This window comes from Schistocerca piceifrons, chromosome 2 (assembly GCF_021461385.2).
Source record: "Schistocerca piceifrons isolate TAMUIC-IGC-003096 chromosome 2, iqSchPice1.1, whole genome shotgun sequence".
NCBI lineage: Eukaryota > Metazoa > Arthropoda > Insecta > Orthoptera > Acrididae > Schistocerca > Schistocerca piceifrons.
Window position 1 is genome coordinate 888,806,296 of NC_060139.1, and position 20,582 is coordinate 888,826,877.

The 20,582-nt window shown below is 36.4% G+C and overlaps 1 protein-coding gene across 2 annotated transcripts in view; it reads right to left on the reverse strand.

Annotated features, from left to right (window-relative positions):
• LOC124777187 (Down syndrome cell adhesion molecule-like protein 1 homolog) overlaps positions 1-20,582 on the reverse strand; it is a 182,000-nt gene that overhangs the window by 54,666 nt on the left and 106,752 nt on the right. For both annotated transcript variants that reach the window (XM_047252502.1, XM_047252501.1), the window contains exons 10-12: positions 18,246-18,401; positions 16,887-17,026; positions 2,525-2,793 (exon numbers count right to left, since the gene is read on the reverse strand). In XM_047252502.1, coding sequence (XP_047108458.1) covers positions 2,525-2,793; positions 16,887-17,026; positions 18,246-18,401 — 565 coding nt within the window. The remainder of the gene's footprint in view (positions 1-2,524; positions 2,794-16,886; positions 17,027-18,245; positions 18,402-20,582) is intronic.

Sequence of the window (20,582 nt, forward strand, 5' to 3'; positions counted from 1 at the left end):
GATATTTTCTGTTATGTTTTTCTGTGCTCCATGCATCAGTCTGCTATAGGTGAGTGGTTGCCTTTCCCTTATTTTATGAATTGTTCCATCCAAGAATTACCATCATTGTTACACACTCACTGAAGTGATTTTATTGTTCACACTAAAAACAAGCTGGTATACAACTATTAAACACATGTTGTTTCCTATCATTCAGTTTATATGGATGCATGTGTCCTATTTGTATGTACAAAAATACAGGAATTCATTTCCAAGGAAATCGTCTGACAAGAATAAAATCAAGTTTTGTGTTGGGCATAACCAGGAAAAGCCTTTGAGGAGCTTCACATTAGAAGTTGTAGACCATTTGTCTGCATTCTTAAAGAAACACTGGTTGAAAAATGTACACTGAGCAGTTAAGTCATTGTTACTGATGCCAGCTACTTATTCACACCAGGATGCTACAATCAAAGAATTCATCAACTAATACTGAAAAAGGAAGATTTATTTAGGGGACACCATGAAAGAAAAAGAATTACTAGACATTTCGGTACTGAAGCTATGTATTTTCATGTGTAAAATGTTAGCATTAATGCTGCACCTTGGTACTGAAGAAATTTATCTTAAACTTCATCAAAGTGAATTAACTGAACAGAAAATCTTAATCATCACAAAAATAGAGAAAGAAATGCAGAACTCTATCATGGAAATTTCGATAATTACAGGGATCAAGGTCCACTAAACTGTCGGGACAATGAAGAAAAAGTGTCATCAAGGTAAAACAGAAAAATTCCACCTGATTACCAATGTAATGTCAAAAAAGTTTGAGAGCAAGGATAAGGAAATATAATGCCAAATAGGTAACAAGTGCAAGACTGCCATGATGTTTTTTCATTCATTCATTGCCTCATCATTTTCCATGTGGAAATGGAGATAACAGGTTTCATTTCAGGCATAAGTTAATTAAACTGGTGCCAGCACACCAGTCGGCAAAGAGGTTGCGAGACGATCAATAGAGGCCAAAGGCAGACTCACAAGAAATGCGCCACCAACCTCCTCTCGGCCACCAGTATTTGGATCGCCACCACAGACTGGAGGGACAGTCAGTTTCAGTCTGTCATCCAGTGAGTCACTGAGACATCAGTCACAGCCCAATCACTTGCAGCTGCAGACAGTCGCAGGCAGCACATAGTGACCAGAGTAGTGTACATAGTGGACTTGTACTTCACCAGCAGTGAGATTAATGTGGTCTATTACAGAGGGCTTGTACCACAAGAGGTGGACTATCTTGAGTTAAGTAATTTTCTGTTCTTATGAATAAAGAGCCTAGTTAATATATGCATACAGTTTGTGTTATAGAAAGAGGATACTGGCCACCAAATAACATCCTCTCCTTGCTTTCTGTGGTACAAGCCTGCAATGACAATGAGATGACACAGAATTGGTAGTGAACAGACTGTGTGGGGAATGCTAATATAGATGATGGTAGCATTAAGAAGAACATAAAATATGTGTAGTGGATATGGGACAGATACCCATACAAGTATGTTTGGACAATAGCCTGTGCTTGGAGATCAACAAAAGCACAGTCATTTGCAGATGTCACTTTGAAACTGTTAACTATAGGACAGTATTAGAATGATTATGGAAGATGGGAGTATGGAATACGAAACTCTTTTCATTGCTGATTTCCTTCTCATTCTTAACATGGGCACCCATGGTACACTTACCCTAATCCTCAAATTGTCTCAGTTTCTACTGGTCTTTCCTCTTATGTGATGGACAAAAGAATTTGTGGATCATAAAATTCGTGTTTGAATCAGCTTTTGTCTACATGTTGAAGACTGGTGATGGCTTGTAATGACTATTGTTTTATTTTCACACAAGTGAAATTTCCCTTTGGAGATTATTTTCTTCACACTGCTCTTCCCCTCATTATTTTTTATCTTCATATTAACCAACTAGGTTTATGTAATAACTTCAGTCATTGTCAGTTATTATTATTATTATTATACAATTGGTACCTCTCATCCTGGAGTCTGAGTGATCTCTTCGTTTTTATCATTTCCTGGCCTATCCCTCACTCCTCCTTGAAGGAGGAATTAATACTTCCAAATGCTAGGCTAGTGTCATGTACTTATACATGTGTATCTCGACAATGCTAATTTTTTTGCCACCTAGAGATAATTATTGACCAGCAATTCTATATCACTATTTTATTATTATTTTTATGCTGTGTGTATTCTAGCCATACCCTATAACATTACCTGCAGGCTATTATTTTTCTCTAACCTTCATACAATTCCACAGTAGCTCATTAAAAAAATTAATGTTTGGTATTCCTCATTTCAAACTCATCACACTATTCTATTACCTGTAAGACTGCTGTAAGGAAACAACTTGTGAGAGATTCACAGCAAAGAAACCAGTTCTGACCTCTCTTTAAAATTTTAAGCAAGTTTTCCTAAAAGTAAAATAACTTCTTTATAAAAAATTTCATAAATTATGATGTAAGTCACAGAAGTAAGCAATGAATTTTACTAACCCCTTACTCCATATTGTACTAGGATGGGGTTGCCCAACAGTGATGCAGGGCAGAGCAAGTTGTTCTCCTCTGGCTGCCATCATATGGGTTCCAAATGATGCAATCCTTGCTGGAACTTGTTCTGTTGGTATTTGTACTACATGCAGACTGGCGTCACTCTCTCCTACCACTGTAGCTGCAGTCACCCAGAGCTCATAGCGATGGTGAGCGATTAGATGAGACAAAATATAATGTGTCTGTGTAGGAGGAATTTCATATTCTTCCCTCAGCTGTGAAGGATTAAAATGTTCTAACATAATAATCAAATTTTCTTGCAAATTGGGAAAAAATCTTGAAAAACAAAAGGGAATTTATCAATGCTTGCAGAGATATTATTTTATTATGGCACCAGATGCTACTGAAATTTAGTTAAAACAAAACATTTTGTTAATTAAGAGCCATCATATCATGTCTCCAATGTTTTAAACTCTTCATAGCACACACACTGTTAGCCATGATTTTATTTGTTATTAACTTCCTAGTTTTTCCTTTTGTTCTGTGAGCTATCTATAGCTCACATTCATAAGACTTCAAATTTTATTTTACATAAGATGTACATTTTTAAAAATAACATTCTTACCAAATTATTAATCAAGTTAGTTGCTTTTTATGATGATAAAATATCTGCAATAACAATAAAATATTAACTAAAGTTATTGTTTTTCTGAGACTAAAGAAAACATTTTGCATGTCATAAAGCAATTGTGGGTCACAGATTTATATAAAGTTTTAAACACATGTTCTTCATCAGAAAAAGAATCATCTAGTTTTGTCTTTAGCTTGAGGCTCTGTAGTTATGGGAAAATTTGTTTTGTATCCCCTTCAGCAGACAATATCAATATGAGAGGCATAGATTTTGTTAAGGTATATAATCATAGCTTTGGTGACCAGGCAGCTAATGACTGTTCTTTGAGTCTTCTCAAACATGTTTTATTGGTGGAGTCAGAGGCTCACATGACTGATTAATTATGAGCATGGAGTAACAGGCGGGTACGTCAGTTAGTTGTGAGAAGCTGTTTGTTATGTTACTTATTAGTCCACCATTTTTGACTTTGCTGTGTTTTGGTTACATTTTGAACTAGCAGTTTGAAGCACTGGTTCATGACTTTTGAGTAGTACTAGGCTTGTAACTTTGACAGTTAAGTAGCTCACTTATTTTATTTTTTGTTGTTTGGGACATACATCCAGTCACAACTTTGCTACAAACTATAAACTTATATATCTAGTAGAACAGTAAAATTCATATAAAAGGTTTGTGTGTCATTTAAGTCCTGATAACTGCAGTTCTATGATGAGAAAGTCCAGTGGACAAGTGGTGAAGGTGTAACAATCTGGATTTGCAAACTTTGATTCAAATGCTCATTTTGGTTTCGATTACACTTTATTTTTCGTAGTGTAAAATTTTTCACAAAATAATCGTCTGTTCAACAATACAAATAGCTCTAGTTCTGACCTCCAGTATGAACTATCAGGGTGTGCTGAAAAGTAATGCCTCCAAAGTTTGTATGTGAAAAGTCTTAAAGCTTTTTAAATAAAACTAATGTTATTAACAGTCTACATCTTTATTCTTCATGTCTACACATTTGTTTTTCTCAACATAGTCACTCTGGTGACAAGCACATTTATCCCAATGAGACACCAGTTTGTTGATACTGTCACTGTAGAATGTTTGACATTGTTGACAGAGCCATAAACTTATCTCTGCATGCACAGTTTCATCACTATCAAAGTAAAGTCATTGTAGATATTCTTTAAGTTTTGGAAAATCGGATCACAGCACACACATATAGTCTGGCATTGTCATAGTGAAGCAGAGGGGTGCTTCATGTGTGGATGAACTCTTTGAAATTGAAACTTGATTATAGCCTGCTGTTTCTCATAGACTGACATATTATGTTGCACATTGCCATGTTACATGCTACAATTCAGAGCCCTCTAGCAGCAGAGGACTGCAAACGAGTAGACATGAAGAATAAAGATGTAGAATGTTAATAATGTTTGTTTTAACTGCAAAGTTTTAACTCTTTTCACATAAAAAATTGGAGGCATTCGTTTTCAGCACACCCTCATAGCCTCTTGAATGTACCACTTCTGTATTATGGTCATACCACATTTACCATACAGATCTGATCCATGAAGGTGTCTCGTATCAGTGGAATTATACTCTAATGAATATTTGGAATGCAGGAAATGGTTTCAAAATGGACATTAACATTGAAGACTAGTCACAATCAAGTAATTGTATGCAACTGTGATAGAAACCTGAATAAATGATAAAATAAAATTAAGTGTACGAAGCCATTTTTTAAATTTCTGAAAGTATATGTTGGAAGAATAATTGAATATGAATGTGAAACATGAATGATAAACAGATAAGAAGAGAATAGAAATTTTGAAATATGGTGTTTTTACAGAAGTATGATTAAGATTAGATGGGTAAACTGGATAACTAATGAAGATATACTAAAGTGAATTGGGGAGACATCAAATTTAGTCAATTTGGAAGTGAAAAGAAGTGTGTTTCTGGGGAGGAGGGGGAAGGTCTTTAAACTGTAGATGGAGACCAAAGCTTGACATCAGTAAGCACATTCCAGTGGATGCAGGTAGCATTAGTTTTACAGGTGTGAAAAAACTTACATGAAATAGACTAACATATAGAGCTGCATCAAACCAGTCTTTGGACTGAAGATCAAACACCAATGACTAGAACCTTGACATCTACAGCTACATCTGCATCATACTCCATAACCCATTGTATGTTGCACAGATGAGGGTATCTTGTACCATGACCAGTTATTTCCTCTCCTGTTCCACTCATAAATGGAGTGAAGAAAAAATGGTGTCTCTACGTCTCCATATAAGTTCTGATTTCTCTTATCTTTTCTTTCTGGTCCTTACACAAAATTTACACTGGTGAATGTAAGAAACTGTTCTGGAGTCAGCCACAAATGCTGGTTCTCTAAACTTTCTCAATGGTGTTTTGCAAAAAGAAGGTCATCATCCCACCTGTGATTCCCATTTGAGTTTATGGAGCATTTCTGTAATACTCATACGTTAATCAAACCTACTGATAATAAATCTAGCAGCATGCCTGTGATTTTCTTTGATGTCTTCATTTCCAACCTTGTGTGGATACCAAACATTTGATTAGTACTCAAGAATGTGTTCTACTTGTGGTCTCCTTTATAGATGAGCTACACTTGAATAAGGGGGAGAAAGACAGGTTGGCTCCTCTTCCTGCAGAAAATATATGGGAGGTCATCACACAAAGCAAGATCCCTGTGGTTAGTGGCACCAGAGGGGGTTAGAGTCAGAAATCAGGCACCCTGTTGTGAAATAAGTTCAAATAACATAAGAACCCCGCAAAATGGTTAAGAATGCAAAGAAAAGTAAGGTTACATTATTTCATCAGAATATTACAGGACTGAGTCATAAGCTAATTGAGCTTCTTGTCTGTTTGGATAATTTAGAGAGCTCTGAAAAGACAGATATCCAGCACCTATCTGAGCACCACACAACCACAGGGTGAGAGAAGTTAACTATAAAAGATTACAGTTCAGTACCTTACTGATGAAGAGTTAACATGTGCAAAAGAGTTGTTATATACATTTAGATAGAGCACAAATTTAGAAACATTGAAACATTGTAGTAATCAGTGCACAAAAGTGTGTGCTTGTGAATTAATGGTGAAAAATAGTTTACTTTTAATTCTAACAGTAATAGATCCCTTCTCAGAAATTTTGATCTCCTTATGAAGAATATGGATTCCCTACTATGCTATATGTCACACAGCAGCAAGCAGCAATTTCAGTGTAGATTTTCTAAAGCACTGTGATAGGAAATATCACCTAAAACCTTTCTTGGACCTTAAAATTTGATCTCAACAATTAATTTTTCATCACTGATGGATACTGACAACAGGACTCAGATTGATAGTGCTCTCTTTTCTGAATCTCAAAACAAGAAAATAACAGTACACCCAGTAACAAATGTTCTCTTTTGTCATGATGCACAGTCCATTAGGATAAATGAGGAATGCCTTGTGGTATAGATACTCCTCAGTGGAAATCAGTTGGAATAATTAATGATTTCAGGATGAACATTTTTAAGTATAGTTTACAAGAGATGATCTGGGATGAAATTTATAATGAACCAAATGCTGACATGAAATTTATAATGAACAAAATGCTGACATAAAATTTAATCTATTCCATGATACATTCAAATCAGAGTTTGAAAATAGGTTTCCGCATAAGCTAATCAGAAAGGACATTAAACAGTCATATAAAAACCATGGATCACTGGTAGGATTAAAGTATCATATGAAAGGAAACCCTCCATGAACCATAGACCTTGCCGCTGGTGGAGAGGCTTGCATGCCTCAGCAATACAGATAGCCGCACCCTAGGTACAACCACAATGGAAGGGTATCTGTCGAGAGCCAGACAAATGTATGGTTCCTGAAGAGGGGCAGCAACCTTTTCAGTAGTTTCAGGGACAACAGTCTTGATCATTGACCGATTTGGCCTTGTAACATCAACCAAAATGGCCTTGCAGTGCTGATACTGTGAACAGCTGACATCAAGGGGAAATTACAGTGGTAACTTTTCCTGAGGGCGTGCAGCTCTACTGAATGGTTAAATGATGATGGTATCCTCTTAGGTAAAATATTCTGGAGGCAAAAGTCCCCCATTGGGATCTCTGGGCAGGGACTACTCAGGAGGATGTCGTTATCAGGAGAAACAAAGCTGGCGTTCTACACATTGGAGCATGGACTGTCAGATGCCTTAATCGGGCAGCTAGGTTAGAAAATTTAAAAAGGGAAATTGATAGATTAAAGTTAGATATAGTGGGAATTAGTGAAGTTCAGTGGGAGGAGGAACAGGACTTCTGGTCAGGTGAATACAGGGTTATAAATACAAAATCAGATAGGGATAATGCAAGAGTAGGTTGAATAATGAATAAGAAAACAGGAATGCAGATTAGCTACTATGAACAGCATAGTGAATGCATTATTGTAGCTGAGATAGACATGAATACCACAATAGTACAAGTTTATATGCCAAGTAGATACAGAGATGAGAAGAAGATTGAGGAAATGTATGATGAGATAAAAGAAATTATTCACATAGTTAAGGGAGATGAAAATTTAATAGTCATGGGGAACTGGAATTCAATAGTATGAAAAGGAAGAGAAGGAAAAGTAGTAGGTGAATATGATCTGGAGGAAGGAATGAAAGAGGGAGCCACCTGGTAGAATTATGCACAGAGCTTAATTTAATCATGGCTAACGCTTGGTTTAAGAATCAAGAAAGAGGGTTGTAAATGTGAAAGAGACCTGGAGTCACCAGAAGGTTTCAAATACATTAAGGACATGATAAGAAAGAGATTTTGGAACAAGGTTTCCAATTGTAAGACATTTTCAGGGGCAGATGTGGATTCTGACCACAATTTATTGGCAATGAACTGCAGATTGAAACTGAAGGAACTGCAAAAAGGCAGGAAGTTAAGGCGATGGAACCTGGATAAACTGGAAGAACCAGTGGTTGTAGAGAGTTTCAGAAGCAGCATTAGGAAATGGTTGACAAGAAAAGGGGAGTGGAATACAGTAGAAGAAGAATGGGTAGCATTGAAAGATGAAATAGTGAAGGCAGCAGGGGATCAAGCAGATAAAAAGACAAAGGCTTGTTGAGATCCTTGGGTAACATGAGAGATATTGAATTCAGTTGATGAAAGGAGAAAATATAAAAACACAATAAATGAAGCAGGTGAAAAGGAATACAAACATCTAAAAAATGAGATCAACAGGAAGTGCAAAATGGCTAAGCAGGAATGACTAGAGGACAAATGTAAGGATGTAGAAACATATCACTAGGGGTAAAATAGATGCTGCCTACAGGAAAGTTAAAGAGACGTTTGGAGAAAAGAGAACCACCTGTATGAATATCAATAGCTTAAATGAAAAACCAGTTTTACATAAAGAAAGGAAAGCAGAAAGGTGGAAGGAGTATATAGATGGAAGAGGACGTAGATGAAGATGAGAAGGAGATATGATACTGTGTGAAGAATATGACAAAGCAGTGAAAGATCTAAGTTGAAATATGGCCCCGGGAGTAGAAAACATTCCATTAGAGCTACTGATAGCCTTGAGAGATCCAGCCATGACAAAACTCTTCCATCTGGTGAGCAAGATGTATGAGACAGGCGAAATACTTTCAGACTTCAAGAAGAATATGATCACTCCAGTTCCAAAGAAAACTGCTGCTGACAGGTGTGAATATTACTGAACTATCAGTTTAATACATTACAGCTGCAAAATACTAACATGAATCCTTTACAGAAGAATGGGAAAACTGATAGAAGCCAAACTAGGGGAAGATCAGTTTGGATTCCGGAGAAGTTTAGGAACACGTGAGGCAATACTGACCCTACAACTTATCTTATAAGATAGGTTAAGGAAAGGCAAACCTATGTTTATAGCATTTGTAGACTTAGAGAAAGGTTTTGACAACACTGGCTGGAATACTCTCTTTCAAATTCTAAAGGTGTCAAGGGTAAAGTACAGGGAGTGAAAGTCTATTTACAATTTGTAGAGAAACCAGATGGCAGTTACAAGAGTCAAGGGGCATGAAAGGGAAGCACTGGTTGAGAAGGGAGTGAGACAGGGTTGTAGCCTAACCCGATATTACTCAATCTGTATATTGAGCATGCAGTAAAGGAAAAATAGAAAAATTTGGAGTAGGAATTAAATTCCAGGGAGAATTTTGAGGTTCACTGATGACATTGTAATTCTATCAGAGGCAGCAAAGGACTTGGAACAGCAGTTGAATGGAATGGACAGCGTCTTGAAAGGAGGATATAAAATGAATATCAACAAAAGCAAAATGATAATAATGGAATGTAGTCAGTTTAAATCAGGCGATGCTGAGGGTATTAGATTTGGGAATGAGACACTTAAAGTACTAGATGAGGTTTGCTATTTGGGCAGCAAAATAACTGATGACGGTAAAAGTAGGGAGGATATAAAATGTAAACAGGCAATGGCAAGAAAAGCGATTCTGAAGAAGAGAAATTTGTTAATGTTGAGTCTAGATTTAAGTATCAGGAAGTCCTTTCTGAACGTATTTGTATGGATTGTAGCCATGTATGGAAGTGAAAGATGGATGATAAACAGTTTACATAAGAAGAGAATTGAAGATTTCGAAATGTGGTGCTGCAGAGGAATGCTGAAGATTATGAGGGTGGTTTGAAAACTTCTCGGAATGGAATAGAAAATAAGTACTTACATCACTGACACATTTTTTTATTTTTCAATTAGTCTCCTTGTAGAGTAATGCACTTGGTCCAATGATGTTCCAGTGCCTTGATCCCATCTTGAAAATGAGCTTCCTCCAGGCCTGCAAAATAGTTGTCAACTCCGGCTATCAGTTCTTTGTTTGAAGTGAATCTTCATCCACCAAGAATAATTTTCAGTTTTGGGAAGAGATGGAAATCTGACGGAGCCATATCAGGTGAATAATGTGGGTATGGCAACAATTCATAACTTAGTTCATGTAATTTTGCCATGATGATGGCATATGTGTGTCAAGAGTTGCAGCACCCATCTTGCAGATAATTTTTTCATTTCTAATTCTTCAGTTAAAATGTGATATACCCTTTCAGATGACATCTGGCAAGTGTGAGAAATTTCTAACTCTTTCAATTGGCAATCCTCCATTACCATTTTGTCCACTTTTGCAATGATTTCTGGACTAGTGACACACCTTGGCTGAACGATGCATGGAGCATCATCGAATGGCTCTGAGCACTATGCGACTCAACTGCTGAGGTCATCAGTCACCTAGAACTTAGAACTAGTTAAACCTAACTAACCTAAGGACAGCACACAACACCCAGCCATCACGAGGCAGAGAAAATCCCTGACCCCGCCGGGAATCGAACCCGGGAACCCGGGCGTGGGAAGCGAGAACGCTACCGCACGACCACGAGATGCGGGCAGGAGCATCATCGAAGCTCTCCCGACCAAATTTAAATTCATTTGTCTGCCTGGCAACAGTTGAATATGAAGGAGCAGAGTCCGCCAGTGTATTCTGGAAATTGGCATGAATTTTCATACCTTTCTTTACAAAGTATTTAATGACTGCTTGAATCTTTATTTTTTTCCATCTTCGCAAATCACTACACAGGAACAACAACAGAGCCATGTCACTGCCATAGCTCTCTTCCATGAGCACTGACATGGCACATGTTTACAGGCAACATTCCCATGAATATCACATGAGCAACTGGTTACGCTAGCGTTGACCTCTCGTGGTGATTCCAAGAATTTTTCAAACCACACTCTTAGATGGGTAGATCACATAACTAATGAGGAGACACTGAATAGAATTGGGGAGAAGACAAATTTGTGGCACAACCTCACTAGAAGAAGGGGTCTGTTGGTAGGACACATTATGAGGGCATCAAGGGATCACCAATTTAGTACTGGAGGGAAGCATGGGAGGGGGGGGGGGGTGGCAGGAAGGGGGGGGGGGGTAAAAATTATTTTAGAGGGACCAAGAGTTGAATACAGTTTGCAGATTCAGAAGGATGTAGGTTGCAGTAGTTACTCAGAGATGAAGAGGCACGTACAGGATAGAGTAGCATGGAGAGCTGCATCAAACCAGTCACTGGATTGAAGACCACAACAACATGAAAGGAAAAGGTAATTGTATTTGTCAGCAAGAAGAAGTAAAGATCCTGCAGTTGCACACTACAAAAACTATTCAACATTACTAAGAACAGTTATTAAAAATCAAGGAATATGTACATTATGTCAGCAATAAGTAGTTCTGACAACAGACTTTAAGGCTATATGGAGTGTAGTAAAACAATTTAAAATAATGACTCTTCGTAGTTTATACATCTATGAATGTGTATGCTTTCTGAAAACTCGCCAGGAATTTTTAACATTAAATAATCAGGTTCATAACCATGAAACAAGGAACAGGGATGATTTTCACAGAGACACCCACAAAGGAGCACTCTACCAAAAAAGTGTAAACAAACAGCCCAAAATACTTTTTAGTGCATTGCCTTCTACAATAAAGAAAATTAAAGAATTTTATAGATTCAAGGTAGATCTTAAACAATTTTTACTAACACATAGATTGATAGCATTGAAAAATATCTGAATATGGAAAAGTAATATTATTTATATATACTGATACAAAATATCTGTATTTATTATCCAAGTTTTTGAAACAAACTGCAGATAAAAAACTATATTGTAATTGACTACATCCATACAATGTATATTGTTAATGGATGAATAAAGAGAGATGGAGATTGACAATAGGACGACAACAAACCACTGAACATGACAACATCACTATTAATTTAAATTGGAGGGCAATAAATGATCAGTTACAGGTAGAAGATATGTTTAATAATCATTTTTAAATGTGGAAAAAGTATAGGGACAAAAAGTCCAAGAGGAAAATGAAAAGAATATTTTGAGCACGCAGCTTACTTAAAATTCAACCATACAGATGTCTCACCCACTTCTCCTTCTGAAGTGAAGAAAATTATATATTCTCTACAAATAAATGGTCATCTGGATTTGATGGAGATTCCATCAGAGAACCAAACAGAATGTAATAAGCACTGTCTACTCTGAAATATGTAATGCACGAATAACTCAGGATATATTCCCCTGAGAGATTGATACATGTCATTCTTAAACCCGTCCAGAAGAAGATTTGAAATATGTCAGTTAACTACAAACCTATTTTCTACTCACATCATTTTCCAAAATTTTTGAGAATGTCACATATTTTAGAATAGTATCTCACCTGAACAACAATAATATCCTCAGTAAATCACAGTTTGGATTTTTGAAGAATTGCACAACTGAGAATGACATTTGCACATTCACTCACCAAATTTTACAAGTAATGAATAAAAAAATATCACCGGCTGGCATTTTCTGCGACCTATCTAATGCATCTGACTGTGTGACTCATAATATTCTCCTGGACAAACTGAAGTCTTATGTAAGTGATGGTATAGCAAAACCAATGTATGTCACATGTAATTAAAAGAATGCAGACAGTTATACTTAATAATACAGCCAATTTAAGCAGGGGAGATTCTTCTGTCTGAGGAGAAGGCACTTATGGGCTTCCACAAGACTCAATCTTAGATCCGCTATTGTTCCTCATAAATGCCAGTGACTGTCTGCCTAACATACAACAAGCAGAATTAGTTTTTTCTTTGGGAATGGTATTGTAATCAGTCCAAACATACATATAGCAACGGGAGAAATGATAAATAATGTTCTTACTCTAGAACGCATGAACTATATCTCTCAGACCCACATGGATTTTTTTAAAAACATATCCACAATAGTACACTATTGTTCGCCCCGATAGCTGAATGGTCAGCGTGACGGACTGCCATCCTAAGGGGCCTGGGTTCGATTCCCAGCTGGGTTGGGGATTTTCTCCACTCAGGGACTGGATGTTGTGTTGTGTTCATAATCATTTCATCCCCATCCAGCGTGCAGGTTGCCCAATGTGGCATTGAATGTAATAAGACCTGCACCGTGGCGGCCGGACCTGCCCCATAAGGGGCCTCCGAGCCAATGATGCCAAATGCTCATTTCATTTCCAGTACACTATTTAATACTATGCCACTCATTGTAGCTTTAAGTTAATGTTCCTAGAGAAGACCACTACTTGTCTCACATTCCTCTTTGTTTGCCAATCTATTGTTGACATGGGAAGGAACATGTTCCGGGTCTGACAGACACAGCCCATCCATTTACATTAGCTTTTTCTGCTTATGCACTTTCCTTGTCATGCTGACTGTGAGCAGTAAAACTGCTTAAAAATGGCTTAACAGTGTCCACTAAGTAAGGAAGAAATTGAAAAGTTGTTATTAGAAAGTGATGATGACAATCGTGATGCAGATTCTAATTTTGGCCCTGAAAGTGATCATGACACAGTGTGTGAAACGAGTGACAAACAGCTGGACAAAGAAGATAATGTTATTATTTCTGTCAGATATGTGAGTATGATCACTAAAACTAATCAAGACTCTCTATGAAGTTGTGTAGTAGTTCCAGTCCCTCTTCCAGTGAATCTTCTCCTTGCTATCTGTCAAGAGATGGGCAAACTAAATGGCTGAAAAATGTGGCCAACCAAGAAGTCTATACCAAATTTCACAGCATAGTTACCCAATTTCCTAGTGTAAGTGGGGAAGCCATTGTTGAAGTCTGGAAACTATTCATTGATGACAATTTGTTTGATTTGATAATACAGAACACAAATACTTACATAGATCATGTAAAACCTCTTAATTAAAATGACCCAAATACTGCAGAAACTTAAAAAAATTATAGTTAAAGGCATTTTTGGGTCTTCTGTATGAATTTTGGACACTTGTGGCACAGGGACAGAATTTATGTCTCTGAAAAGACTTCATTTTCTTTTGGATGTGTTAGATTAGATAATATTCACACAAAAGAGGAATGTAAGAAAGTGGTAAGTTGGCCCCTGTATGTGATATTATGGAGGGATTCACAAAAAACTAGACGAGGCATTACAGAACAAGTGCATACATAACAGTGGACGAAATGTTACTGGATGAAATGTTACTATCCCTGTGGGGATTTTGTTCTTTCAGAACGTACATTCTTTCAAAACACAGAAAGTATGGGATCAAAATATTTATCATGGCAGATGCAGGAACATACTACGTACAAAATTTTGAATTATATGTAGGACAACAACCTACAGGTTTCTTTCAAATGAGTAACACAGGTTGCAACGTTGTGCTTAGACTTGTAGTGCCAATGAAAGAAACTGGAAGGAATATTGCCCTTGACAACTGGTTCACAAGCTACACTTTTGCTCAAAAACTTTTCATAAATTGTAAGCTTACACTTGTTGGAACATTGAGCAAAAATAAAAGAGAAATATGTTTGTCCATATTCAGATTTAGTGGTAATTTCATATTGGTGTCCTATGTGCCAAATAAAAATAAAAATGTGATTTTGCTGTCTTCAATGCATATTACAGTACAGTTGGTGAAGAAACAGGTAATCTGAAGAAGCCAAGGATTACTGTATTATGTCTATAACTCAACAAAGGGTGGAGCGGAAGTGGTTGATGCTAGGTGCTAAAAATGTAATAATGGAAGGCAGACAAGACATTGGTCATTGGGTGTTTTATGTCATTTGGTACATTACTGTTATAAATACATACGTACAAGACAAAGCAAACACAGGACTTGGATATTTCGAGAGGCTGTTTCTCAAGCAACTGAATTTGGAACTGATAAAACTGTATGCGGCACAGATAGCTAACCAGAAGAATCCCCCAAGGGACGTTTTCCTACTGGAAGCACAGCTATCTGGGATTACGGGTGAGAATGAAGTTGTTCCAGAATGCAAATGTGGTTGTTCTCATAAATGGAAAGACAACAAAACAAATCTTCTGGTAAACCTTCTGGGATGTAAGGTCGTGGACCATGAAACTCTTCAGCTCCTAACGTTTCGTCCAGAGCTGCGCTGGACATCTTCAGAGGGGCGTTTCTCCTCCGGTGAGTCATGCCGACTGACGGGTCAGACGTCTGAGAGCGACTTATATATTGTAGAAAGTGGGCGTGACCAGAGTTACACGTGAGATAACCTTTGTCAGAGATAAAACTTAAATATCGATCGTAATCTCGTCACGGATAAAATATTTTATCTCTGACAAAGATTATCTCTGCATATCACGTGTAACTCTGGTCACGCCCACTTTCTACGATATATAAGTCGCTCTCAGACGTCCGACCCGTCAGTCGGCAAGACTCACCGGAGGAGAAACGCCCCTCTGAAGATGTCCAGCGCAGCTCTGGACGAAACGTTAGGAGCTGAAGAGTTTCATGGACCATGACCTTACATCCCGGAAGGTTTACCAGAAGTTATTTCATCCGGTTGTGAAAGCCTTCATACTATGACAACAAAACAAAATTTTTTTATAAAAGTTGTAGAAAGTGGCTATGTCCGTCCATTCTGTAATGTTATGCAAAGATTGTGCAGAAAATTCTGATAAGTAACATGTGTATCATAATGAATGACAACTATATTTTATTAGACTGCACTCTGCATTAAAATGTGTAATATTGTGGAATACTGTGTAACAGTCCTAAATTCTGAACTTGTTAAGGATGCGAGATTTCAAAAATTAAAAAAAGTAGTTTTAAGTGTTCAAGGATGTTTTTAAATACTTTATAATTTGATTTACAGAAGTTTGGAGGAAATGCAGTCTTATTTTTAAAGAAATTTATGGTAAATTTAAATACTAATAAACAGCAAAAGAAGTATTTTAGGCAATTCTGTTGAAAATTTATGTCTTACTTATTCTGGAACGTATATAAAATGTTGGGTTTGTCAGACCAAGCCCATTCGTTTGCGTGTGTGGGGGTTATTTCCCCCTCTCCAATCCCTCATCTATTCTAGGGTTAAAACTACACTAGAGTCGTTTTCTGTGAATGGACTCACTCTCAGTATCGAAAAGACACTTCATATTCAGTTTCACCTATCTAGAAGTTCTACACAAATACAAGTGTAAAATACAGTGAGGAAATAATAACTAGGATGAAAATGCCAAAAAAATTTTGGGATCCATATTGATGAGAATTTAAACTGGAAAAAAACACATTTTAGAGCTGCTAAAACAACTTAATTCTGCCACATTTCCATTTAAATTAATGCAAATCTTTGGGAGAGACAAATCAGTAAGCTGCATATTTTTCATATTTTCATTCAATAATGTAATATGTGGTGCTCAGCCATGATCAGCTTGTAAACACCTATTGAAGCACTTACGCATTTTGACTAACGCTTCACAGGATATTTATTCTCATGAAGTTTGTTTCAAAAAATCCACTGTGATTTGAAAGCAAGAGTGATGTACATAATTACAATGCCACAAGGAAAGATGAAATTTGTTACTCCACATTAAGGTTGTCTTTTGGACAAAAAGGGCTGCAAAATGTTGCCACCAAAACATATGATCACTTACCAAATGATATAAAAGTTAAATTAGAAAACGAACTGAAAAAATTTCTCCTTGCCAACTCCTTATATTCCATAAAATTTTGTAGTGTACAAAAGATGATGCATGAAACTAACAAACTAGAAACTGTCTCTCTCCCATTTTCTGAAAAAATTTTGGTGTGTCCAATTAAAATCAAATTATGTGTTTTTTCCCAATAATACATTCCTGAGATGTTGTCTCCAAAACTATGACCCACAATTGCCTGTCACCTCTTGCTGGTTAGCAATATTTACCAATGTTCCGCCATCCAGTGACCGCACATATACAATATATTTTTTGATGACGCCGTTTGGAAATTTTGGCTTTAACCAAGATATTAACAATGTTTCAGCATTCACCACAAGTGCCTTGATGTCATCAGGCTTATCAGGTACTGAAAATTAGAAAAATCACACAACATCAGCTGAATTTAAGTGCTGAAATACAAATATGTTTATCTTATTCTAAATTTATTATATTTTTCCAAAATAATATAATTTTTTGAAGTAAATCAGTGTGTTGTTGATAGTTTAGATTAGATAAGATTTACTTTCATTCCAAATGAACTGTAGTGAGGAGGTCCTCCAGGATGTAGAACATGTCAGAAAAATAATAATACATGACAAATATTTACAACTCAAACAAATAAGCTAATGTACCATTCCACAGGTCCCAAATGGAATGATTGTAATTTTTTAAATGAACACTATATGAAAGAATCATTTTACAAACACTAATGCACTGAATTTAAAATTTAAAAAAAGTTTTTTTTATTTATAAGGTATTAAGGTAATAAACATGTAATAGAACTACTATAATATTTATTTACAATGAACACATTACTGCACTGAAATTGTGCAGAAGTTATATATTAAAGGCTACTTTGATGATACAGCTTTTTAAAAAAGCTAGATAGTAAATTTCAGACTGTTTTAGGATACAAAAGTGTGTGTGTACTGGTTGCCAAAAGTGGAACAATTGTGATGGAGCAAACAGTGGTACAAAACATTGAAGGACTCTAAATTGTGATTAGGATTGATCTTTACTACACCTTACAAAACACTCTCTGTGATTCATCTTATTTCCCTAATAAACTTAACAGGCACAGAAATCCTGGTATATATGAGTAGCCTTTGCAACCATGTTATGATCATTAAAGTTTTGTACCATACGTCCTCACTTCCAAGACAGTGTGATCTCTTGATTTTTTTTCTTTCTGTTATCTGCTCTCTGTCTCCAAATAACTGTTAACACTTTATTCCAACTGAGATTCTATTTTCAGTCCTAACTTTCACTTTCCTCCTGTGTTATAATTATCTGTAAAGGAAAAGTGCCAAGATTTGAAATTTCTTATTTTTTTGTACCAGTGTGTTATACACTTCCATTTTCCAGCAAATGAAGTCAGTACTATTTTCCTATACACATTATTATTATTAATTTCATTTCTCTCATTTTTAAAATTTGCCTTTAATTACTTGTGTTTCCATCGGCCCTGTCCAGTTGCTTCAGTTTCTTAGACTGGTGGCTATAGCCTGCCATGAACTGAGTGTTTATAATTGGAGTATTACGGTCTATCATACCATATTATGCAACAGTACTAACACATTTCGTACCATCCTCTTGTGTCCTGCAAAAGACTGGTCTACTTGCAATGCCATCTCCCATTCTTGTGTAGCCTTTCACCTCTATACTGTAGTTACAGTATTTCTGCAGGCCCATTAATTCCAGTCTGCATTCTTCAGTGGATGATTCAACAGGTGCCGATACCTCTGGATATGAAAAAAAGGAAAATACCAGATCATCGAACACCATGAATGAAAAATTGGAAAAGTTTAATTAAAAACTGCAAAAGGCACAATATTCAGCTAACATGATAAAGAGACTGTTTATGTAGCATCCTATGGTGTTCTGAAAATGAAATTCCTGAAATTTCAAAAAGCTGTGAAATACTGAGAATAAAAGATTTGCAGATAACATTTGAATAAACTCTGAAGTGAAGCTGCTCTTAATTGTACATAGTAATAGATAAAGCTTCTGGTGCACACACAAATGGCAAAAATTATGTCAGATGTCAAAAAAAGATTCAGTTAAAATATACCACTTCATTGATCACTGAAACAAGTAGGAAAAAATTGAAACAATCCTACAGATACAATATTAGAAACTTCACAAGTACTCACAGTATAGTTAAGGGGCGATTAATAGCTTATCCAATACTGTGTGCAAGAACATATTTGCTATTTTACAGAAATGGATTATGATGTAAACACTTTGTGTATGCATTAGAAAAGAAAGAAAACAGCGGATGGTGTGAAATATGTTAGATTATTATTTCTTGAAACAGTTGTGTAAAGCAATTAAGAAGTTCTTTAACCTCTGAGGAATGAAATCTCCTTTAAGAGACAAACCTAGTTCTTAATTAGAGCATGATTTATTTTGGGCACTAAATGTTCATCATCAGTTGATAACATATTATTTTGTCATTATCTTGACAATGGTGTTCCCACTGGTCATATTAAATAAAATATGTTTAGTCTGAGGATGAAACAAATGTTATTGAAAATAAACAACTGCCAAAAAAAAACTTAATTCTTCCTCATACCACTGAAAAGATGAGTGGAATCAGTATTAGTGTCAGTGGTGTTGAGAAAAAACTGAAATCATTTTGAACAAAGCTCCAGGGTCTGATGGAATCCCTATAAGATTGTATACTGAATTTGCAACTGAGTTACTCTCTCTTCTAACTGTAATCTATTGTACAGCCCTCAAACAAAACACCATGCCTAATACTTGGAAGAAAGCACAGGTAACAGCAATGTACAGTAAGGATAATAGAAGTTATCCACAAAACTACTGTTCAATATCTTTGACATTGGGTTGCTGTAGAATCTTAGAAAATATTCTGAGCTCAAACATAAAGAGGTATCTTAAACAGAATGACCACTTTCATGCCAACCAGCATAGATTCTGAAAACACCAATCATGTGAAACCCAACTCACACTTTTCTCAAATTACATACGCAAATCTGTGGATCAAGGCAGTCAGATAGATGCAGAATTTATTGATTTTCAAAAAAGCATTTGACTCAGCACTACACCCACACTTATCGTCCAAAGTTTGATCATATGGGGTATCAAGTGACATTTGTGACTGAACTGATAACATTTTGGTAGGGAGGACACAGCACGTTATCCACAGTGGAAAATCATCATCAGATGTATAGGTAAATTTGGGTGTGCCCAAGGGAAGTGTGTTGGGACCCTTGCTGTTCATGTTGTATGTTAGTGACTTTGCAGACAATATTACTAGTGAATTAATAGTAACCTCTTAGTTGTTGCAAATGATGCAGTTATCTGTAATGAAGTAGTGTCTGAAATAAGCTACATAAATATTCAGTCAGCTCTTGATAAGATTTCAAAGTGGTGCAATGACTGGAGACTTGTTTAAATGTTCAGAAATGTAAAGTTGTGCACTCATCAAAATGAAAAAAATGTAGTATCCTACGACTATAATATCAGTGAGTCACAGTTGGAATCAGCAACTTATTCTGATACCTGGGTGTAACACTTTGTAGTGATATGAAATATAATGATCACATTGGTTCAGCTGTGGGTAAAATAGGTGATAGACTTCAGTTTATTGGTAGAATACTGGGAAAGTGCAAACAGTGTACAAAGGAGATTGCTTATAAATCACTCATGCGACTCATTCTAGAGTACTGCTAAAGTGTGTGGGACCTGTACCAAATAGGACTACGAGGGGATACTGAATACACTACTGGCCATTGGAAATGCTACACCCAGAAGAAATGCAGATGATGAACAGGTATTCACTGGACAAATATATTATACTAGAACTGACATGTGATTATATTTTCACGCAATTTGTGTGCATAGACCCTGAGAAATCAGTACCCAGAGCAACCACCTCTGGCCGTAATAACGGCCTT